This window comes from Anolis sagrei, chromosome 4 (genome assembly GCF_037176765.1).
Source record: "Anolis sagrei isolate rAnoSag1 chromosome 4, rAnoSag1.mat, whole genome shotgun sequence".
NCBI lineage: Eukaryota > Metazoa > Chordata > Lepidosauria > Squamata > Dactyloidae > Anolis > Anolis sagrei.
The window spans coordinates 200,479,351-200,498,720 of NC_090024.1; the positions used below are offsets into that span (position 1 = coordinate 200,479,351).

The 19,370-nt window shown below is 36.5% G+C and overlaps 1 protein-coding gene across 2 annotated transcripts in view; it reads left to right on the forward strand.

The window, feature by feature from the left end:
* The window catches only part of CTTNBP2NL (CTTNBP2 N-terminal like), a 40,661-nt gene that overhangs the window by 11,013 nt on the left and 10,278 nt on the right, over positions 1–19,370 (forward strand). For both annotated transcript variants that reach the window (XM_060772715.2, XM_067468082.1), the window contains exon 2: positions 6,863–6,970. In XM_060772715.2, coding sequence (XP_060628698.2) covers positions 6,872–6,970 — 99 coding nt within the window. In that variant the 5' untranslated portion in view covers positions 6,863–6,871. The remainder of the gene's footprint in view (positions 1–6,862; positions 6,971–19,370) is intronic.

Genomic DNA, 19,370 nt, shown 5'->3' on the forward strand with positions numbered 1-19,370 from the left:
AACTACACTTGCCAGAATTCTGCTTACTGCCTTTTGCCGCCCCCTCCTCCCTGAAAGTTTTGGTGGGAGAAAACCCGTGTTCATTCTCTAAAGGAATTTCATCAAAAAAGGAGATTGTTGGGAGTTGAATCAACCCTGTGAGATAGGCAAAGGTGAGAGGTAGTAACTCCAAAGTTTACCTAGTGGATATCCTATATTATTATTATTATTATTATTATATTATTATTATTATTATTATTATTATTATTATTATTATTATTATTATTTCAAAGGATGGATGGGCATCTGTTGGGACTGATTTGACCGTGATTTTCCTGCCTGGCGGAAAGGGTTGGACTGGATGGCCCCTGGGGCCTTGTAGTGAAGTAGTACTGTTAAGTTTATGTTGGTTGAAATTCTCTAAAAATTAGCAGGTGTGTAAATCTTTCTGAAACTTGGGAATGATTCTCTGATTATGTTGTATCACTGAAAATAGAAATTCAAGGAAATAGCGCTTGTCTTTTTTTGGTTTTTTTAATGTTCATAAAAACTTTTTTAAATTTCCAAAAATCAGTGGATGAGTGAACCATTCTGAAACTTGGTGGGAGAACAATAGTGGTAAATGTGTTCTACCACTGTAGCAAGTTTCATCCCGGTAGCTCTAAAAATGAAGAAGAAAGGAGCCCCGGAAGCTCCCCTCCCCCCACGCAATTACTTAATGAAAAGGTAACAACAAATTCATTATTCGGACCACTAACAATATTTTAGAAATACTTTAGGAACAGTTTGCCATCCCCATAATTTAGTAATGAGCATTTTTCCATTCATTGCACAGGCATAATAAATATATCCAGAGATGTGTTTTGTTTTTGTTTTTTGCTTTTATTTTTGCATCAGTTAACCTGTTTATAAACCAGATGGAGACAGTGTAACTATTCTAAAGTAAGTAGCTTATAAAAGGAAACTCTTTAGTTTAACAATAACTGGGTGTAGGAGAAATTGAACCTGAAATTATCAATAAATGTATTGTCGAAGGCTTTCATGGCCGGAATCACTGGGTTGTTGTAGTGTTTTTTTGAGCTATATGGCCATGTTCTAGAGGCATTCTCTCCTGATGTTTCACCTGCATCTATGGCAAGCATCCTCAGAGGGTAGTGAGGTCAATAAATTTTACACTCATAAACTTCTAGATATGAAAGAAAACTGTTCCCGAGTTTTCTGTGGATTACTATTTTATGAATCTGTGTAGATGTGCAATATCACAAGGATATATTCACTATTGTATAAACAGCAAAAACTTCTAAAATTCTAGTAATAGAAACAATTTAAATTAAGTTTGTTCATAGAGAAGCCTTGTTTCAATAACATCTATGTTTTCTCATAGAGTGTAGGAGGACAGGAAATATCTTCAATAATTGCAGGAAAATGCTGGCCTGTATTTCAGGAAATAGCTAGGCATCAGAAGCAAAGTATTCAAATTTAATTTCAGCTATCTTCTCAGAGACTTCTGCTGTATATTGGGGTTTCAAAAGTATTACACAAAAGTTTTCTTCTGATTGGCCTTGTAGAATAGTTGTTGCTATATGCTTGGCTTGTTGGCACTCCTAAATAAAAGGGCTCCAAGAATTCCTTTTTTAACAACCCAGCTTAGGTCTTGCAAATTCAGGGCAATTGCTTCCTTGATTGAGTCAATCCACAGAATCTTTCCAAAATGCTCACTTTTTGAATTGTTTTAATACTGCAAATAATTTTTTTAGTGTTCACTTTTTGAATTGTTTAACCATTTTTTAACTGTAAGCTACTCAGAGTCCCAAGCTGAGAGATTAAAAATAAATACCATCATAATCACTGCAGAGCATATCAGTAGTGTTAGTGTTTTTTATTGCTATTTACAAACTGTCAGTATGAGCTACAATGCAGGTTTTCTATAACTGTGTCTGGATTTACAAAATTATAATAACAAATATTTTTTTCATTTCAGTAAATAATTCTGAGTTTTGGTACAATTGTCTTTATAGTGACAAATACAAGTTGAAATTTATGAACAATCTGGGTTATATTCTAGATCTATTTGTGAATATCATCACACAGTTTTATTCCCTTGCAAGTTATTCAGGGTAGAATAGGAGATTGTAACTAAGATCTGGGTTGCAATATTTAAGGAAAGACATTCTAGTCTTTTGCCCAGTACCAACCCAACCCAATCTGCACCTCTATGGAATTGCTATTAGTTGTAAATGGGGGGAAACAGGAACCCATATATGTGTAGGTTTGTAAAATAAAACATAAAAATATGTGAGGTGATTTTGTCACAGATATATCAGGTATTTGTGTAAATAAATTTCACAACAAAATTAATATGGATTACTTTTGACTTTCAGTGTACATAATTGTCTCAAATTTTGATCATTTTTATATAGCAACTAATAATGCAAAATATATTACTTGGCATCCTAAGGGGAAACAGTGATTGATTTGCCTAATAGCATAGCAATTTAAGTCTTTCTGAAAATATTTTGAGTAATTTTGTGTGTTATTCCTTAGATAAGACACAGACTGTAAAGATGAATTCTGAGTGAACTCTTTCTAAGTGTCTATTAAATAAATATTTGGGAGTGTTTGGTTGATGACTGCACTGATATTATCAAGTCTGCTTTTCCAAAAGTGGCTGCATAGTTCCTTATAAAGAAGGAAAGAATATGGGCCTTCATCATCTGCTGGTAGTTGTTTCCAGAAGCTCTGTAGGTACCAAAATCTCATTACATACAACGGCATTATAAAATGGCTTCCTGGCACTTCTTGTAGTCCTTTACCTATGTTTTTAGCCAACATGTATTTTAAGCAGTTTTTAACTGTTGTAAATTTTATCAATTTGTGTGCTTAACCCACTGGATGTTCTTAATCTCATTACCTGCATACCTTGTGCACCTATGGTGCAATATGGGTCTTTGGACCATTCTAAAATGATGTTGTTATTAACAACAACTGTTGCAAAGCTATAAAAATGGAAAACCTAGGCCAAGCATACTCTTATCATGGCAAGATGCTCTGTAAATTACTATCCTCTTCAGATGTTGCCCCTAAGCCTGAGTGACTGTTACGTGAGATGTATACGTCACTTTGGCTGATCAACTTGAATTTTCTGAATCACCTTTCCAGAGGTAGTGTGGTGTTATGCTTTGAGCATTGGGCTATGACTGTGGAGACCAAGGTCCAAATCTCCATTCAGCCATGGATATCTGCTGTGTGATGAGCAAGTAACACTAACCTCAAAGGAAGGCAATGGCAAACTTCCCTCTGAATAAATCTTACCAGGGAAAGCCTATGATAGGCCCCCCTTATAGTCACCATAATGTCATTGTACGTGTGTGTTGTACACACACATGTATAAAACAAACAACTCGTGTTGGAGAGTACCTGAGGATCTTTGAAGTGGCCAGAGGCTAAAACAGTATTTCTACAAATCAGTATAGTCCTTGGCATGTGGCAAAGTCAAGATCTAGGGTGGAGGGTCAAATATTTTAAGTAGTTGTTTGAATCCATAGCTGCAGTATTATCGATAGGGTGAGCCTCCTGTACGTGTTTGAGTATGTAAATAGTTCTGAATCCATTAGGAATTAAACTGGAAGATACTGGATGCTGCAACTATTGCTGTTAGTTTTGCATGATGTTGAAATATATCTTTCCCAACTTGTATCTACATTTTGGGTTGACATTGTCAACCCTTCAGCCTCCCTGTGTAAGTGTATTGTTCCCTCCTCCTTTGGTTTAGTAATAATGAAATGGATAAATGAATTCAAGGTTGATCTAGAGCTCTAAACCCAAATCACAAATATTTAAATTATAGTTAAAAGTATGCTATAGAAAACCCGAGCAGATCAGGTAGAGGCTGTAACAAAATGTAGAAATTAGCTCTTTTTAGATTGGAATTATTCTGACATATTTTAAGTGTAAATAATTTATCTGACCTACCGTATATTCCAGCATATAAAACAACCCCCAACGTTTCCAGTTAAAATATAGAGTTTGGGATATATTGGCCATATAACACTACCACTCTTCCAACGCACACCAAAAAAAAGCATCAGATTTGATTTCAATATGGTAATTTTCCTATTACTGTACCTCTTTCTCTGCCTCTCGGATCTCGCACATGGGCACCTCCACCGCTTCACTGCAGTCTTCAGGAGCGAGATGTGAAAGGCAGAGGAGGAGGTCAGACAGGTAAAAGAGGTGTGTTTGTTTGTCTGGGCCCTGAGCCACTCTATCTTTTTTTTCCATACCCCGAATGCCCTGGACGCCTGCAGCTTGCTCCGCCCTTCACTTACGCCTTCCTCGTGAGGTGCCCCTTCAGCTCACCATCGGGACCGCATTAAGTACACGAATCCTGATGAATGGATTTTCTTCTACCATACTTGTGCAGCGTCGGCCTTAATGCTTTCATACAGTCGCTGCATACGGCAGGGACACGGCCATTGCGATTTTTTAGCTCCCCCCACAATATGCAGCAACCACAGATTCTCCAATCCGATTGGAAGTTTCAGCACCCGCTCTATAAGACGACTCCCAGCGTATAAGACTACTCCCGTGTATAAGACTACTCCAGCGTATAAGGCTACTCCCATATATATGACTATCCCCGCGTATAAGACGACCCCTGACTTTTGAGAAGATTTTCTTGGGTTAAAAAGTAGTCTTATACACCGGAATATACGGTATTATAAATTTAAATAATATAATCAAATTACAATCTGGGTGAACATCTTATTGCTATGAACAAAACATAAGGACTAATTTGAGCTCAACAGTTTTTCTATAGTGATAGTTTCTTTTAAAAGTTATATTACTTTCCTAAAACTTTTCATGATTCATTCAATGCTAGTTGTAAAACTCTGGCAAAAATATAGTTTTAGTCCGCAGCAGTAGTAGTACTTTAAACAAACGGTGTTGTGTCTGACCTTATTACCATTTATCTAGCGATGACTTTGAAGAGTCTAGTGGAATTGCCAGGAAAATATAGTAACAGTATGTGTATAAGGAAAAGCTTTTAAAGGTGCAGGAAGAGGGAGGGTTGCTGTTTTCTTCAAGAGCAACATGCTCTGTCTAGTCTTGTTGGAAATTATGAAAGAGATCTGTGAGTTTTCCAAATTGTTTAAACTTCCTCTAGACAGTCAACTTATTTATCTTCAGCACTGAATGTACTTGATATGATGACAGTTGTAATGAGTAGTTACACTGGATTTCAAACTCTCATACTTTTGTAAGGACTCATGGCTGTGGTTTCACTTGGAAAACTAATGAGAGCAGCAATGTATTTTCTGTTCCCACCCTGCCTTTCACCTTTGATGTGTGTGGGGATTTTTTTTAAGTTAACACTGTACCTTGAACTCCAACATGAAAATAAGCCTATTAATGTAGGAGATTCAGTAGAACTCTAAATTATGACATATACGGTTCCTTTAAACATGTTTTGCAACTATAACAGCGGCTAGAAAACTATTACACTTTAAATAAACCTGAATGTGTCCGCATGGTTTGCATCTATATGGAACTATGCACTACTTTGCAAAGTAATAGCTGTCAGATATTTGAACCCAACAGACTACTTTTGGTATTAATCTGACCTAGTGAATGCTGTTTCTTTAGTAATACTTCTGAACATTTTTGAAATGGTGCAATGGGTACTACAAATTGAAGATAGATGCTCACTGGAATCTTTTTTTCTTGGAGATATTAGCAGATTAAGATGAGTTCAGTTGAAAATGTGCATGATTTAATTTTTTGTAATGATATGATGTATAATATATGGGTTTCAAATTTGTTAGGAGGAATGAATTCTAGATACCAAGCATGAGTGAATGCCTTGAAAGGTAATTAAGAAAAAAGTATTTCAATCAAGCAATGCCACATGGGAAGTTTTATTACATATACACAATAGCATTTCAAGCAGCCTTTGTAAAATACTAAGTTACAGGGTCCAATATTGTTCTCAGTTGCTGCCGCTTGCTGCTAGACTGGCTAAAAGAACTACACTGCCTTGCTCTGTACATCATGTCTTGAAAATACTAGCCGTATCAAACCAGTGCAAGGATCCATTGTTTATTCTTCATTTTGGAGGGAAGAAGCAAACCACTAAAGGGTAGCTTTTTGAGGTTGCATGGTATGATAGACAGAGCTCTGTGGTTTGCATATCCATTCCCATTGCAAATAGGAATAATCAGACAGCATGCAGCAACACAGCCCTCCTGCATGACAGTTCAGGATTATGTGATTTTGCCTGGTGTGACAATTGGATGAATAGTTTCGTACACTATGTGATGTACTATTTAAAAATATGTATAAATGCATGCACATTATCCTTGTTAATTCAATTCTACTGATTGTTATATTTCTGCCCTAGTTGTCCTGTTTTGTTTTCACTGATTATCTGTCTATGAATATTTTTGTGAACACCTGGGAAAATGGTTGCTCATTTGCAAGTAGATAAAAGTACACATAAGAATAAGTACTGGCTTTGACTGCATATGCATTGTAAAATGAATGCAGTTTACACAATTTTAATTGCTATGGCTCAATGCTATGTAATCATGGAATTTGTCATTTTACAAGGCCTTAGCCTTTTCTTCTAAAGAGTTCTTTCTGGTCATTTGCCTAACTCCAAACCCCAGGATTCCATAGCATTAAGCCAGGGCAGTTAAAGTGGTATCACACTGCATTAATACTACAGTGTAGATGCAGCCTTTGTGTGGCTTTGATAAGTTCATCTAGAAAAATGTGGAAATTTGAAGTTTGCACGTCATCTGTGTTTTGTTTTGTTGTGTTATGAAAGGATGCTCAACGTTTCTTCAGAAAACTTAAGTTTAAGGTTTCATTTTGTTTCCAGGTGTTCAAGATGAATCTCGAAAAACTCAGCAAACCTGAACTACTGACACTCTTCAGCATTCTTGAAGGGGAATTAGAAGCCAGGGATCTTGTTATAGAAGCTTTAAAGGTAAGCTGCAACACAGACAGAAATACAGCAGTTTTGCAGCATTTGTTCTATTTTCTACCCAAAGATATATATGTGTGTATTGGGTTTTGGACTGAAAATGCTACATAATCCTTTGTAGCTTGCCATTTGGACTCAAGATTGGTAGAAGATGGAAACAGTTCTGTATTTAAACATCTTATCTTAAACAAGGCTGTCCTTCCATCTTAACAGAATGGTGAGACTTGAACTTCTTGTTCTCATTGGCAGGTATCAGCATGTTTCTCTTAAAAATATGATCTGGTGAACATCAGTTGTGGTAGTTTCTACAGGCAGGAATGGCAGCAGTTTATTTTCTAGATTTATAATTAACCACATTAGCATCTTTAAAACTTTTTCAAAGTTCATTTCTGGAATGCACGTTATTACATGAATTCAGTTTTCTATAGATCCCTCCATTTGAATATTCTGAGAGTTTGCATGGTGTGATATTCAATGTATATTTACTTTATTTTCCTTGTTTTCCTCTTAGTGATGCCCTTGTAATGAATAAATGTGTATATTTGCTCAGTTACTAAGAAGATATGTCATTTGAATTATCTGAATTTTTAAAACATGCCATTGAGTTCAACAGGCATATAACAAGATGCAACTTGTCTCAGCCACAATAAAAGTAATAATGTCATGTGCCATGATGTATGCATTCTTATTCAGGCAACATAAATTTAGGTCTGCATTTTTCCATCATGTCACTTCACTATTAGCAGCATAGACAGGCAAGGGGAGGCAGGTACCTTTGTAGGTACGTAAGATGGTGCTAAGTTAAGCCCAAAGCATATTACTTTTAATGGTAATCCAGTTATCTGTAGTTTATATGTCAAGAATAAGTCATATGGCAGTAGCTTACTTACTTATTGATATTCATTCACACTATTTTTTCTGGTGTTTTCATTGACTATGGAAAGAGTTTTAAATTACCACAGAAGTTAAAAAGAGTGAAGTAGGATTGTTCAGCATGAAAAGCCTAGTGAAATAGTGTAGCTGTGAACATCATAAAGTGTTTTTTCTGTTTCTTCTCTTTTTCAGTCTGAAGGTTGAAATTCCTAAACATTTTATCCATGATAATTTCATTCAGCAGTAATCTTAAATGATTGAATGTGCTTAAAATCCTTCAGCTAATTGTGTAGAATACCAATTACTATGCCATGTCAAATCTCATTAACTTGCATTTTGGTTTGGAGAAGTTATTACAAGTATTTTTAAGAAGTACCTATAATCTTATTGGTTTGCACAGTCATGGGTTTCCCCCTTTTTTAGCAAGGGGAGGCACAATCAAAGTGAGAAAGGTGGGCTTCATTCAACAGCAAGCTACATGCTTATAGTAGCCAAAGCTTATGTCATGGTACTTCTAATCAAATAACACTGACTTATTCCAAAGAAAAGCTCATGCAAGGATAATTTAACACTCTTGTCACTGCAGAAAGCTTGCAAAAAGACCAGGTATGTGAGATGGTTTACTATAGTGAAAGAAGGTAATCGGGTACAGACAGACATTTTGCACTTTTTGTTATCAGTTTTGCAAATCTTGTATTGCCATTTTTGCCAGCTTTCATATAATACTGTGTTACTAGGTCAACTTGAACAGAGATTTGACAAATTTGCTTTTTCTGAGTGGCTAATTGTAAGGCCACTGTCATATATAGAATAAGACTGCTATCACATATTGAATAATTGCTTAGTTTAATCCAGGTTATTAGGAGGAAAGCTGCTTGGTTTTATTTCATCTTTGGGAAGCCTCTCTTGCATCATTGCAAGCTTATTCTTTTGTGAATCTAACTAGCATTTGTCCACATGACAAAAGGATTTGCTAAGGGATGAATTATCTCTTGAAAACCATACAAATTCTCTATTTGACAGATGTAAGCACCAAGAAAGTGGAGAAAAAGCAGTATGAAGTAAGATATCTTTCTTGTATTATCTACTGATAATACAGAAAAGAGTAATAGCAAAGTTTGCCATGCTAGATCTTCAGCCTTGACTAGCAGTCTTAATTGTATACTAGAAGAGTTCTGTGGATAAAATGAGTTAAAGCAGAGAAAGTCCATAAGGCCATATAGAGCATTGACTCAAATTTCAGCTTATTTTGACCAGTGGAAAATTCCTACAGTGGGGGCGGAGGGGGGTAAGGCCTCCTGAGAATCCAGAAACTAACACATAGGCCTTTGAAATTGTAATGCTACTGGACAACCATGGGTGTGTATGTTTCACATTGAATAACAGTCAATTATTTCTGAATTCCTCTGACTGCTTTTCGTCTCTGGATCTTTGGGAACATTCGCATGACCCAAAAGTAGTGAGCTTTTTTTAAACCCTATTATGCTGGGCTGTTAAAAAGTGCCTAGCACAGTGGTGGCTGAACTAGGTATGTCACCTGAGTAGGAAATTATTTTTTTTCTTAATGAAATGGCAACTCTGTTAAGCCTGTGTAACTTTGGGGCCATACGTGTTGTGAAAAGGAGTTTAAACTCTCTCAGCTCTGTTTCCAACGAACAAATTTCTCTAAAGCTACTATTTTCATTTCAGGGGAAGGTCCCATGGGTGATGTTTTGAATCATGCTTTTGTATTTCTGAAGACTGTTTTTGTTTTCTTGCAGGAGCAAGAGTGTGCTCATGTTTTGAAATAAAGTTATATATTCAAATGCAGTGTAGGTGCTTAAAATTTCAATTTTCTGGTATTGCAGTGTTTCTGAGAAACAGTAGTAGCAGTGCATCTCAGGATATTTACATACTTTTTCTTATTGGTCTTTTCACAAGGTATATTTCCATGGACCCCAGAGGTCTGAGAAGATTATACTTTGGGTGCTGTCTTCTAGTAGCATTGGCTATTGTAGCCTGTTTGATCAGTAATTGGCTAACTGAAGAGTGAACTGGGAGGGGGGGAAGAGAGAAATACCTATTTTATTTTTAATTTTAATATATGATTTGAGCCAACAGGCTTCAGAGAAATTTAGGACTAAGTAATCCCAATTGCAAGAAACAAGCCCAATTATAGTCAAGGCTGATGGCCAGTTGCTGCAGTGTCTTTCCTTAAAATAACATTTTACTTACAGGTGAAGTTGGATATGTTGCTGTAGGCATCCACTGAGTTTCAAGGTATGCTACCATCTCCATTTCCCACAAAGCATTTTGAGAAATTGAAGACATGAGCCAGGCCTGGACCTTGTCAACAGTGTGTTTAGCTGCCCAACTCAAGCTCTGAGTGGTTTTAAGTGGAAGTGAGGCGGGGGGGGGGGGGGGGGAATAATCCTGCCATTTGATATGTTGGAGGAAACAGCAGGTAGTGATAGAGCAGAGAGAAAGATTCCACCAAAGGGGAAGCACGGCCAATGTTGAATAGGGTGGCCTTTTTTTACACTGTTAAATGCATTTTACTGTGGTTCATTCATTTTAATCACATTTCACATTTTCATTCTACAGATGTGGCAAGGGGAAGACAAAATGCCTTGTCACTTTGAGGGTATAAAACAGCTAAATCAAGGGGCTTTTTATATTACTCCAACTTAATGTATAGCATAAATAAAACTTGCGTATTTGTAGGGCTTTAAATATACCAGTTACTTGATTATTGTGCAGAGCATCTTTCAAATCTGGATCTCCTGAACCACAGAGATAAAGAGATTCCTTCTTTTATCATGCTTCTGGCTGATTAGATTCATGCAAGAAAGTAATCTTTCTCATTTTCTCTGTACCCACTTGTTATTACCTCAGCCAGTAGTTATTTTCAAACATATGTTGGGGGTTGGGGAAAATGGGAATAAAGAAGTTCAAGATTGCATGGTAAGCTATTTAAAGAAGCCTGTCTGGATAGATAAAAGCTGCTTGAGAATTGTGGGATCTAATAATACAGTGAAGGCAACTGTTGAAACAGCTTGCTTATACAATGTCAAAATAGGAAAATAAACATAGGGAGGCAGAACTCTACTTTTCTGCCTTTAACTGCAGCTTCAAAAAATTGTTTTTCTACAGACCCCAAAGGTTGTACTGTGGGTCAGAGAGAAACATCCTGTTAAGCCATCTATAAAAAGAACACCCACAAAACTTTAAAAAGCCTGCAGGAAGTATTTCTCCAAAGACAAATCCTTTTGGGGAAATAACGCAGTTTCTTCCTGCAGAGTGCTTGCCTTCTGCACTGCTTAATTCCAAATTAGCAGGGGACTACCTGCACATGTCACATCAACAATTGTCGGTACTCCTAAACTTTCCCTTGATCATTTCTCTAGCATCTACAAATGTTCACCCATATGTCATGTTGTTCATTGCTTTTAAAACTCTTCACAATTCCATTCTATTTTTTCCCCTGTAAGTAATTTGGTGTTGTTTGCATAGTTGACCATTTCAACACTCACACCCAAGATTCACATCATTTATGGAAAAAAGCATTTGTTCCACTGATGACCCATAGGGATATGTATGACTTACTTCCCTCTATTATTCGTCCACTCCATGCCCAGTTCTGTAATCAGTTCCTGGTGCAGGAGTGATTGTCTTTTTAGCCCTTTCTTATTAAATGTCATTCCTTCACAGTCAAGCTGTTATGTACACATTTTGTGTTATAACTCTGGCAATATAGCAATCTTTTGTAGAAGTATAATACACATATTATATTTAATATTGCATTTGGACAAAATAGGGGATCCCTGTGTGTGCCTTCAGATTGCCTGTCAAGTTACACTAACCACTGTGAATTCTATAGCATTTTCTCAGGCAGGGAATACTAGTGGTTAATTTGCTAATTCCTGCCTCTGAAACATAGCCTACTACAACACCTGTTATTCCCTGGCAGTCCCCCATCCGAGTACAACCCAGGCCTGATCCTTCTTAGCTTCTAATATCAGATTTCAGAAGATAAGGGTTCAAATCTTCTGCTTAGCTGTGTAAGATGATTGAGCAGTCCTGAGTAAGTTATACCCACTGAGCCTCAGAGGGAGGCAATTGCAAACATTCTTTTGAACAGATATTCCTAAGAAAACACTATGATAGATGTTCACAGGGATAAAACAGGGATATTCTTTTTAACATCTATATGAATGTTTAGCTAAAAGTGTTACATATGACATAGTTCACAGAATTAACCATAACTCCCACTAGTTCCAGATCTTATTCCAAATCTCAGACTTTTGGATTTTAATGAGTAACGTGGGAAGTCATATGTTCAGTCTTAGATGAAGCTGACAGTAAATTTCCTCCAAATAAAGACTGCCAACAAATTCCCAGTCATAGGGTGGTCCCCACCCAGCGACAGGTAGCAATCATTCTCCGTTACCGCTCCCCACCTCTGGAACTCCCACCCAAAAGAAATAAAAACTGCTCCCTCTCTCCTTGCTTTCAAAAAATTGCTGAAACCCACTTATGTACTGTGGCATATCGAGAGGAGGAAGACTAATATGTCCAGCATATACTCTCACCTAGACTTGCTAAACCTTGTCTAGAGACTGGAACTAACTGCAGCCCCGCTGATTGTTGCGTAACATATCATCTTTTATAATGGTTTTAGCCATTGCGTTTAATTGCTTTTATTTTTATTAATTGTTATATTCGTACAGGTCATTTCAGTTCTTACTGTTGGTTATTTTATCTGTTATTAAGTTTGGAGTTATGTTGCTGTTATATTGTTAAATATGATTTGTTCTGATGTAATTTGTCTGAATGTTTTCACTTTTTGGCATTGAATGTTTGCCTTACAGGTTGGAAACCTCCCTGAGTCCCATCATAAAGATGACGATGATGATGATGATGATGATGATGATGATTATTATTATTATTATTATTATTATTATTAAGAATCATGAAGACAAGTAACAACTAATCAGACTTTCTAATAGTGGATGAGCAAACTATCCCTAGTAAAGCTATTAGAGATAGTAGAGACAGAAGGGTAGTTCAAGAAATAGATAGTAGGGTGAACAGCAGGGAAATTATGAACTATGGTTGAGAGGCTGAGAACAATAAGAACTTTTTATAAAATTAGGAAATTATTTGTGAAAATTTATTTTTCATATATTCTGTTTATCTACATTGAGGCATACTGATTAGTTTTAGTTGGAAGCAATGTAAAAATAATGCCTTTCACCTAAGTCTTTAAAAAATATAACTAGAAAACTACAGTTTTCCTTTTCTTGATAAGAGATGATTTTATTTCAAAGTAGATGTCTACTAGTTAAGATACTTATTTTAGGAAGTGCAAACTCTTGTGAGTATGCCTGTTGTACTGGAAATAGTTGTATCACTGTCCTGAAACCTTCAAATGGGACAGATAAAAAACTAAAACAATAAAAGGAAGTTGCTTGTCATTCCAGTTTAATAATAAATAGTAAGGAAAGAACTGCTTGTGCTTTCCTGAGTTGAACTGAAATCACCTCTGGATCCTGGAGAATATTACAGTGTGATGAGTGGGTGTTTGAAAATTAGGTTGGAGGTGTCTTTCTGTTCATTCAGTCAAATATTGTGTTTGAGAGTACAGTTGCCTCCTTTCGATGTAATGCAAAGACATAGTGTGTTGTTCTTTTGTTTTGTTTTTAAAGAGAGTTCCGCAAATCTTTTTTTCTGGCACAAGTTAGAATTATAAATTTAGAAGCATTCACTTTCTTTTTAGATTAATCACATTTTACTTTGTCAACTGAATTGAGATAGTCTCTGGTCTGTTTTAACAGAGTTAGGAGAAGACTTCAAATTGTACTTAACCTAAAACAAAAACTTTCAATTTCCTGATAGCTATAGTAGGGTTACATATAATCCTATAACTTGTTCTGATAGTATTAAACCATAGTTTATAGTTATGTCTGAACACAGCCTTTTTCTTAAAATATGAAGTCAAAATGTATAAGTTTTACAGAACAGCCGTTGGTTATTTCAACTGAGTTAACATCTCATGGTTTTGTATGCTTCCTATTTTCTTACTCTTATCAAGCTTTAATGATTTCTTACTATGGTGTATATTGTATTGATAAATCCCTCAAATATACTATAACATTTAAGAAGCACAGCAAGGTAAAGCAGGATTTTCTACATGTTTTATTAAACTGGTAACATTCCATGAAACAATAGCTTTTTGTTGCTATTTTTAATAAATGTACATACATGCTAACTGATAGTTATTTTCTGCTCTTTTGAGCTTACATGAAAGCAAATTTCCCAATTTTTGTCTACTTCAGATAAATTATATTCCAAATGTATACAAAAGTTTTCTTTAGAGTATCAAAATACTGTTTCATCTGAACTGCTTCTGTCATTCTGTTTCTACCCATCTACCAATACTTTTAGTAAGTAAAATAGTTTCAAGAACAATGCTACAGATTGTACAGGGGATGTTATTGCCTTCTCTAACACAAATTGTTGGTTTGCTTTTCCTGTTGCTTTGACAGCTGTCCTTTGTTTAACAAGATCAGCAGAGCCAGGGCTTTATGGAGCTACTCTTTAAAATTAAAACCTTTATTGATGCTGAAAGGGCTACTGTATTTAATTTAGTTATAACTTAACCATGTGTTTATGTTCATAAAGATACCCAGATGTGTAGCATACATGTAAGAACAGAAAGTACTGTACTTCATGCAACTACATTGTTAGTCTTGCAATAAAAAAAAATCTGTCAGGAGAACTGCCATATTTTATTAAATCTCTACATAGGACTTTTTTTTGTGAACAACAAACATTGCAAAACATGATTTTTTTCTTGAAAGAACAACTTTTGCTATCAGATTGTAGAAGAAGATTCTTTTCTGTAGTTCCAACATGGAGCAGATATGGTGAAATGACTCCAAAACAAATACACACTTTGTATAATGCAGGCTATTCTGGGATTGCAGATTGTAATTTTTCTCTGTAGGGCCCTGTTTTCCGGAGAAAACTAAACTCAAGATTATTATTAAAAAAATAAACTAGATGTCTTTAAGGATTTTTTTCAAGAGCCTTGGTCAACTTCTGTGTGGATTTTAGCCTGAAGAGAAAAGAGCTGGATTATATTTTTCCTAAAGCAGTCATTATCACACTTCTATATCATAACCATTCAAATATAGTATAGAGTTGTAACATTCTATACTAGGCAATAGAATAAAAATGCTGCAAAGCATATTCTGTAGCAATTTTTTTTTTTTTTTTTGGAATCTTCAGTATGAGCTGCTGTTTTTATTTTAAAAATAGCTCCATCGTTCTATGCTTGCTTGAGGTTTGTATATATTTTAGTGTGATGCTTATTCTTTTGCATCCAACTTACTTTTTGGATTTTTATAGTAACAATTTAAATTTTATACTAACAATTGGTTTATTTATCTATAAAGTAATCTCTGTCCTGTATTGTGTAATAGAGTTGTGCACAACATGCTTTTGTCGGATTTCTGGATCAGATTTTCACATATGCATTCATATCACTTGCTTTTACCCACATAATATGTTGATTTATTGTTCTCTGAGAATTCAGCCCCTAAATTTCTGTAATTGGGAAAATTAGGGTTAGAAGTGGGTTTGTTCAACTAGGGATGTGGTAAAGAATTTTGTGGTCCTCTGATCATTGATTATTGCCTTGGCTTCAGTAAGAATTTGAATCCATCAACCTTTGATGTAGAGTTTATTCTGTGACATAGGCAAGACCTGCTTAAAGGGGCATTAAATTGCATGTCTTATTTATAACTTTGTAGTCTTGCAGTAGATTATCAAAGTTTGGAAAGAATTTAGAAGCTCACCTTGTACCTTTTTATATGACCAGTCTCTCTGAACAAATAGTTTTGTCCTGTGTGCTAGACTTGCAACACTCAAAGCCTAATCAGCTCATGCTTATTTGACATGACATTGTAAGCTCCATTGACAGGAAACAAGCCCTATTGGATCTGTGCTATTCTTAAGCTAGTTAAGAATGGAATTTGGAAGAGACAAATGATAAAGTGAGAGAATTATTTTTCTGCCTTTGTTTACATGAATCTGTGGTATTCTGTGTAGGATTGTGTAGGATTAATGTTTCTGCATACTTCCAGTTCTTACAAAGATGTATGTGTGATAGATCAACTGTCTAAATAATCAGGCTGGCATTAAATTTACTGAACAATAGTTAAATACAACTATGCTGCTCTTTCACTTAGTGTCTTTGTGGACTGGGATTAGGCAAGCACCACTCCATTTCTTAAATTTCCCGAGGTATTTTTCCTCTCTAGTTACAGAAATCATTCATGAAATGCCCTGTTGTTCTGTGCTGAGCAATTCTGAATGAAAAGCAGTGTTCTCATCCCAGAGTAGGAAAGTGATGTCTGTGGTTCAGATCATGTGATTTAATTGGTAAATTGGGACTTGTTTTGTGTGTATGGAAGATTTTTATAGGCACCGAATAAGGAAAGAGATTCCAGAATAGAATTTCTCAAGCAAGGGAGCACATAATTTCCATTAACTGAGAGCTATTTCACTATTGGGTTTTCTTTTAACAAATATGTTAACAGAGTCACATTGTGTATCCCACTGTCACTGGAAAACTAGAAGTGGGATTCTGTGAAGCAGTCAGAATTGTCAACCATGTCTTTTACTTTAGTTGTAACATATCTTCTACTTGGACTAGAGTGAGGATGGGGATGAAAAAATGCTGGCCTGACTTGCAAAAGGAGTCTTTTATAGGAAGCAATTTGTCAGTTCTGTAACCGGACAGTCGTAGTTGGAATAACACCCTCGACCACCATGTACTCCAGCCCTTATATAGTTAGTGTTGTATTATGTCCCCTCCCCCCTCTCTCTCCCTTCCCCCCCCCCCACCTGCCCCACATTATTGAAACATAGAGTTGAAAGAGACCATATGGTCAGTCCAATCTCCTGCTATGCAGGAATACACAATTAAAGCATCCCTGACATATTATTATTATTATTATTATTATTATTATTATTACTACTACTACTACTATTATTACTATTATAATTTCTTACTCACCTCTCCCTGTAGCTCAAGGCGGGTTGCAAGATCATTTAAACACATAATCATTGTAAAGATTCTATAAATACACATATTAAACTGTTCTATAAAAGATATTAAAACATATTTCCATAAAATACTTATTAAAATAATAATTAAAAACTTCATTTATATCCTGCCCCATCTCCCTGAGGGGATTTGGAGCAGCTTATAGCAATGAGAATTATACAACAATAAAGAATAATGAAACGAATAACCAATTTAAACTAAATCCATAAAAGTAACGACACAAAATCAATACAAAGTGAACCAAAACATATTAAATTAACACAACCACCATCCATAAATAAACAAGGATTAAAAGCAATTAAAATATCTCAGCCACTGCTCTGGGTGATGGAACTAGTTAAGAAATTTAATTCCATTTAAATCCTCCAACCATTGTGCATTATTATGTTTAACCATTATCAAAAGCCTGTTTATAAAGCCAGGTGTTCAGTTCTTTCCAAAATGTTGAAAGTGTAGCTTTCCTGATCTTCCTGGAGAGGATGTTTCAGAGCCAGGGGCCACTACCAAAAAGGCCCTCACCCTTGTCCCCATGAACCGCACTTGCAATAGACGTGGGACTGTGAGAAGGGCCTCCCCAGCAGATCTTAAGGCCCAGACAGATTCATCGAGAGAGATGTGGTCGCATAAACAGTCTGGACCTGAACAGTATCAGGCTTTGTAGGTAATAACCTGCACTTCGAATTGAGCCCGGAAACATATGGGCAGTGAATGTAGCTGCTTTAATAGGGGGTGGTGTGTTTCCTATAATTTGCTGTAGTCAGAAACCTGGCTGCAGATCTTTGTACTAGTTATAGTTTCCTGACCATCTTCAGAGGCAGCCCCACATAGAGGGAATTGCAGTAATCCATCCGATATGTAACTAAAGCATGGACCACCGTGGCCAAGTCAAGTTTTTTGAGGTACGGGTGCAGTATAAAACACAAAACAAAGATTAAAACGAAGGACACGAGTTTAAAATTCATGATTAAAACAGGCTGGGTAGGCCTGCTGGAAGAGTGATGATCATCAGTCGGGTTCTGGTGGACTAGAGTAACCAAATCTCAGAGGAATTGAATATGTGGGGTAGATTCTACAGGAGAAGGTGATCCTTTAGGTAATCTGGACCCAAACCGTGTAGGGCAGTGGTTCTCAACCTGGGGTCCCCAGATGTTTTGGGCCTACAACTCCCAGAAATCCCAGCCGTTTTACCAGCTGTTAGGATTTCTGGGAGTTGTAGGCCAAAAACATCTGGGGACCCCAGGTTGAGAACCACTGGTGTAGGGCTTTGAAAGTCAAAACTAACACTTTGTACTTTGCCCAGAAACTAATTGGCAGGCAGTGAAGTAACTTTGAGATAGGTGTAATATGCTCACTCCTGAATGTTCCCACAACCAATCTGACTGCCATATTTTGAACCAGCTAGAGTTTCCGAACTTGGTACAATGGTAGCCCAATATAAAGTGCATTGCAGTTGTCCAACCTTTTGTTTACCAGTACTACCATCTTTAGGTCCTCCAAATCTAGAAAGGGTCTCAGCTGGTGGATCAGTTGCCACAATTAGTAAGTACTCCTGACTGTTGCATCTACCTGGGCTGACATTTGGAGAGATAGATACAGGAGCACTCCCAAGCTGCAAACACAGTCTTTCAGGGGGAATGCAACCTCATCCAGAACTGGTTGACAAACCTCCATCCTCAGATTAGGACCCTTAATAGCAAGCACCTCTGTTTTTCCACATCCAGCTCATCAATTGGCTTTTCCTCATCCAGGCATTAATTCAGAAGAGACACACTATTCTTAGCTGAGGCTGTTTTTGACAGCATGGAGAAATTTATATATTTATTTATTTTATTTCCTGCGTTTGTACCCCGCCCTTCTCACCCCCCCCCCCCGAGGGGGGGGGGGACTCAGGGCGTCCTTCCAACCTCTGCTTTAAAATCTAAAGAGCAGGAGACTCCATTGCACTCTGAGGAAGCATATTCCACTGTCCAGCCACTCTTACCATTAGAAAGTTCTTAATATTCAGGTGGAAAATAATTTGAATTCATTTCTCTGTGTCCTGTTCTCTAGAATAGCAGAATACAAGCCGGCACATCTTCAATATGATATCCTTTCAAATATTTCAGCTTGATTATCATGTCCTCTTTAGACCTTCTGTTCTTGCAAGCTAAGCATACCCTGCCTTTTAAGCTGTTTTTCATAGAATTTGGTTTTCAGACAACTTATGTGCAGTTGTCGTCGTTGTGCCCATTTAGTGCACTGAATACAGGCACACCCATTTTGCTCCTTTTTTCTGATAGTTTTCATTTTCTTCCTTAAGTGCTGCTGCTCTTATTTTAACTGTTTCCTGAATTCATTTTTAAAAGTTAAATTCTCCATCATGTTTTGCTTACAGTGGAGAATAGTGGCAATGAATAGACATTTCTGTGAACTCTT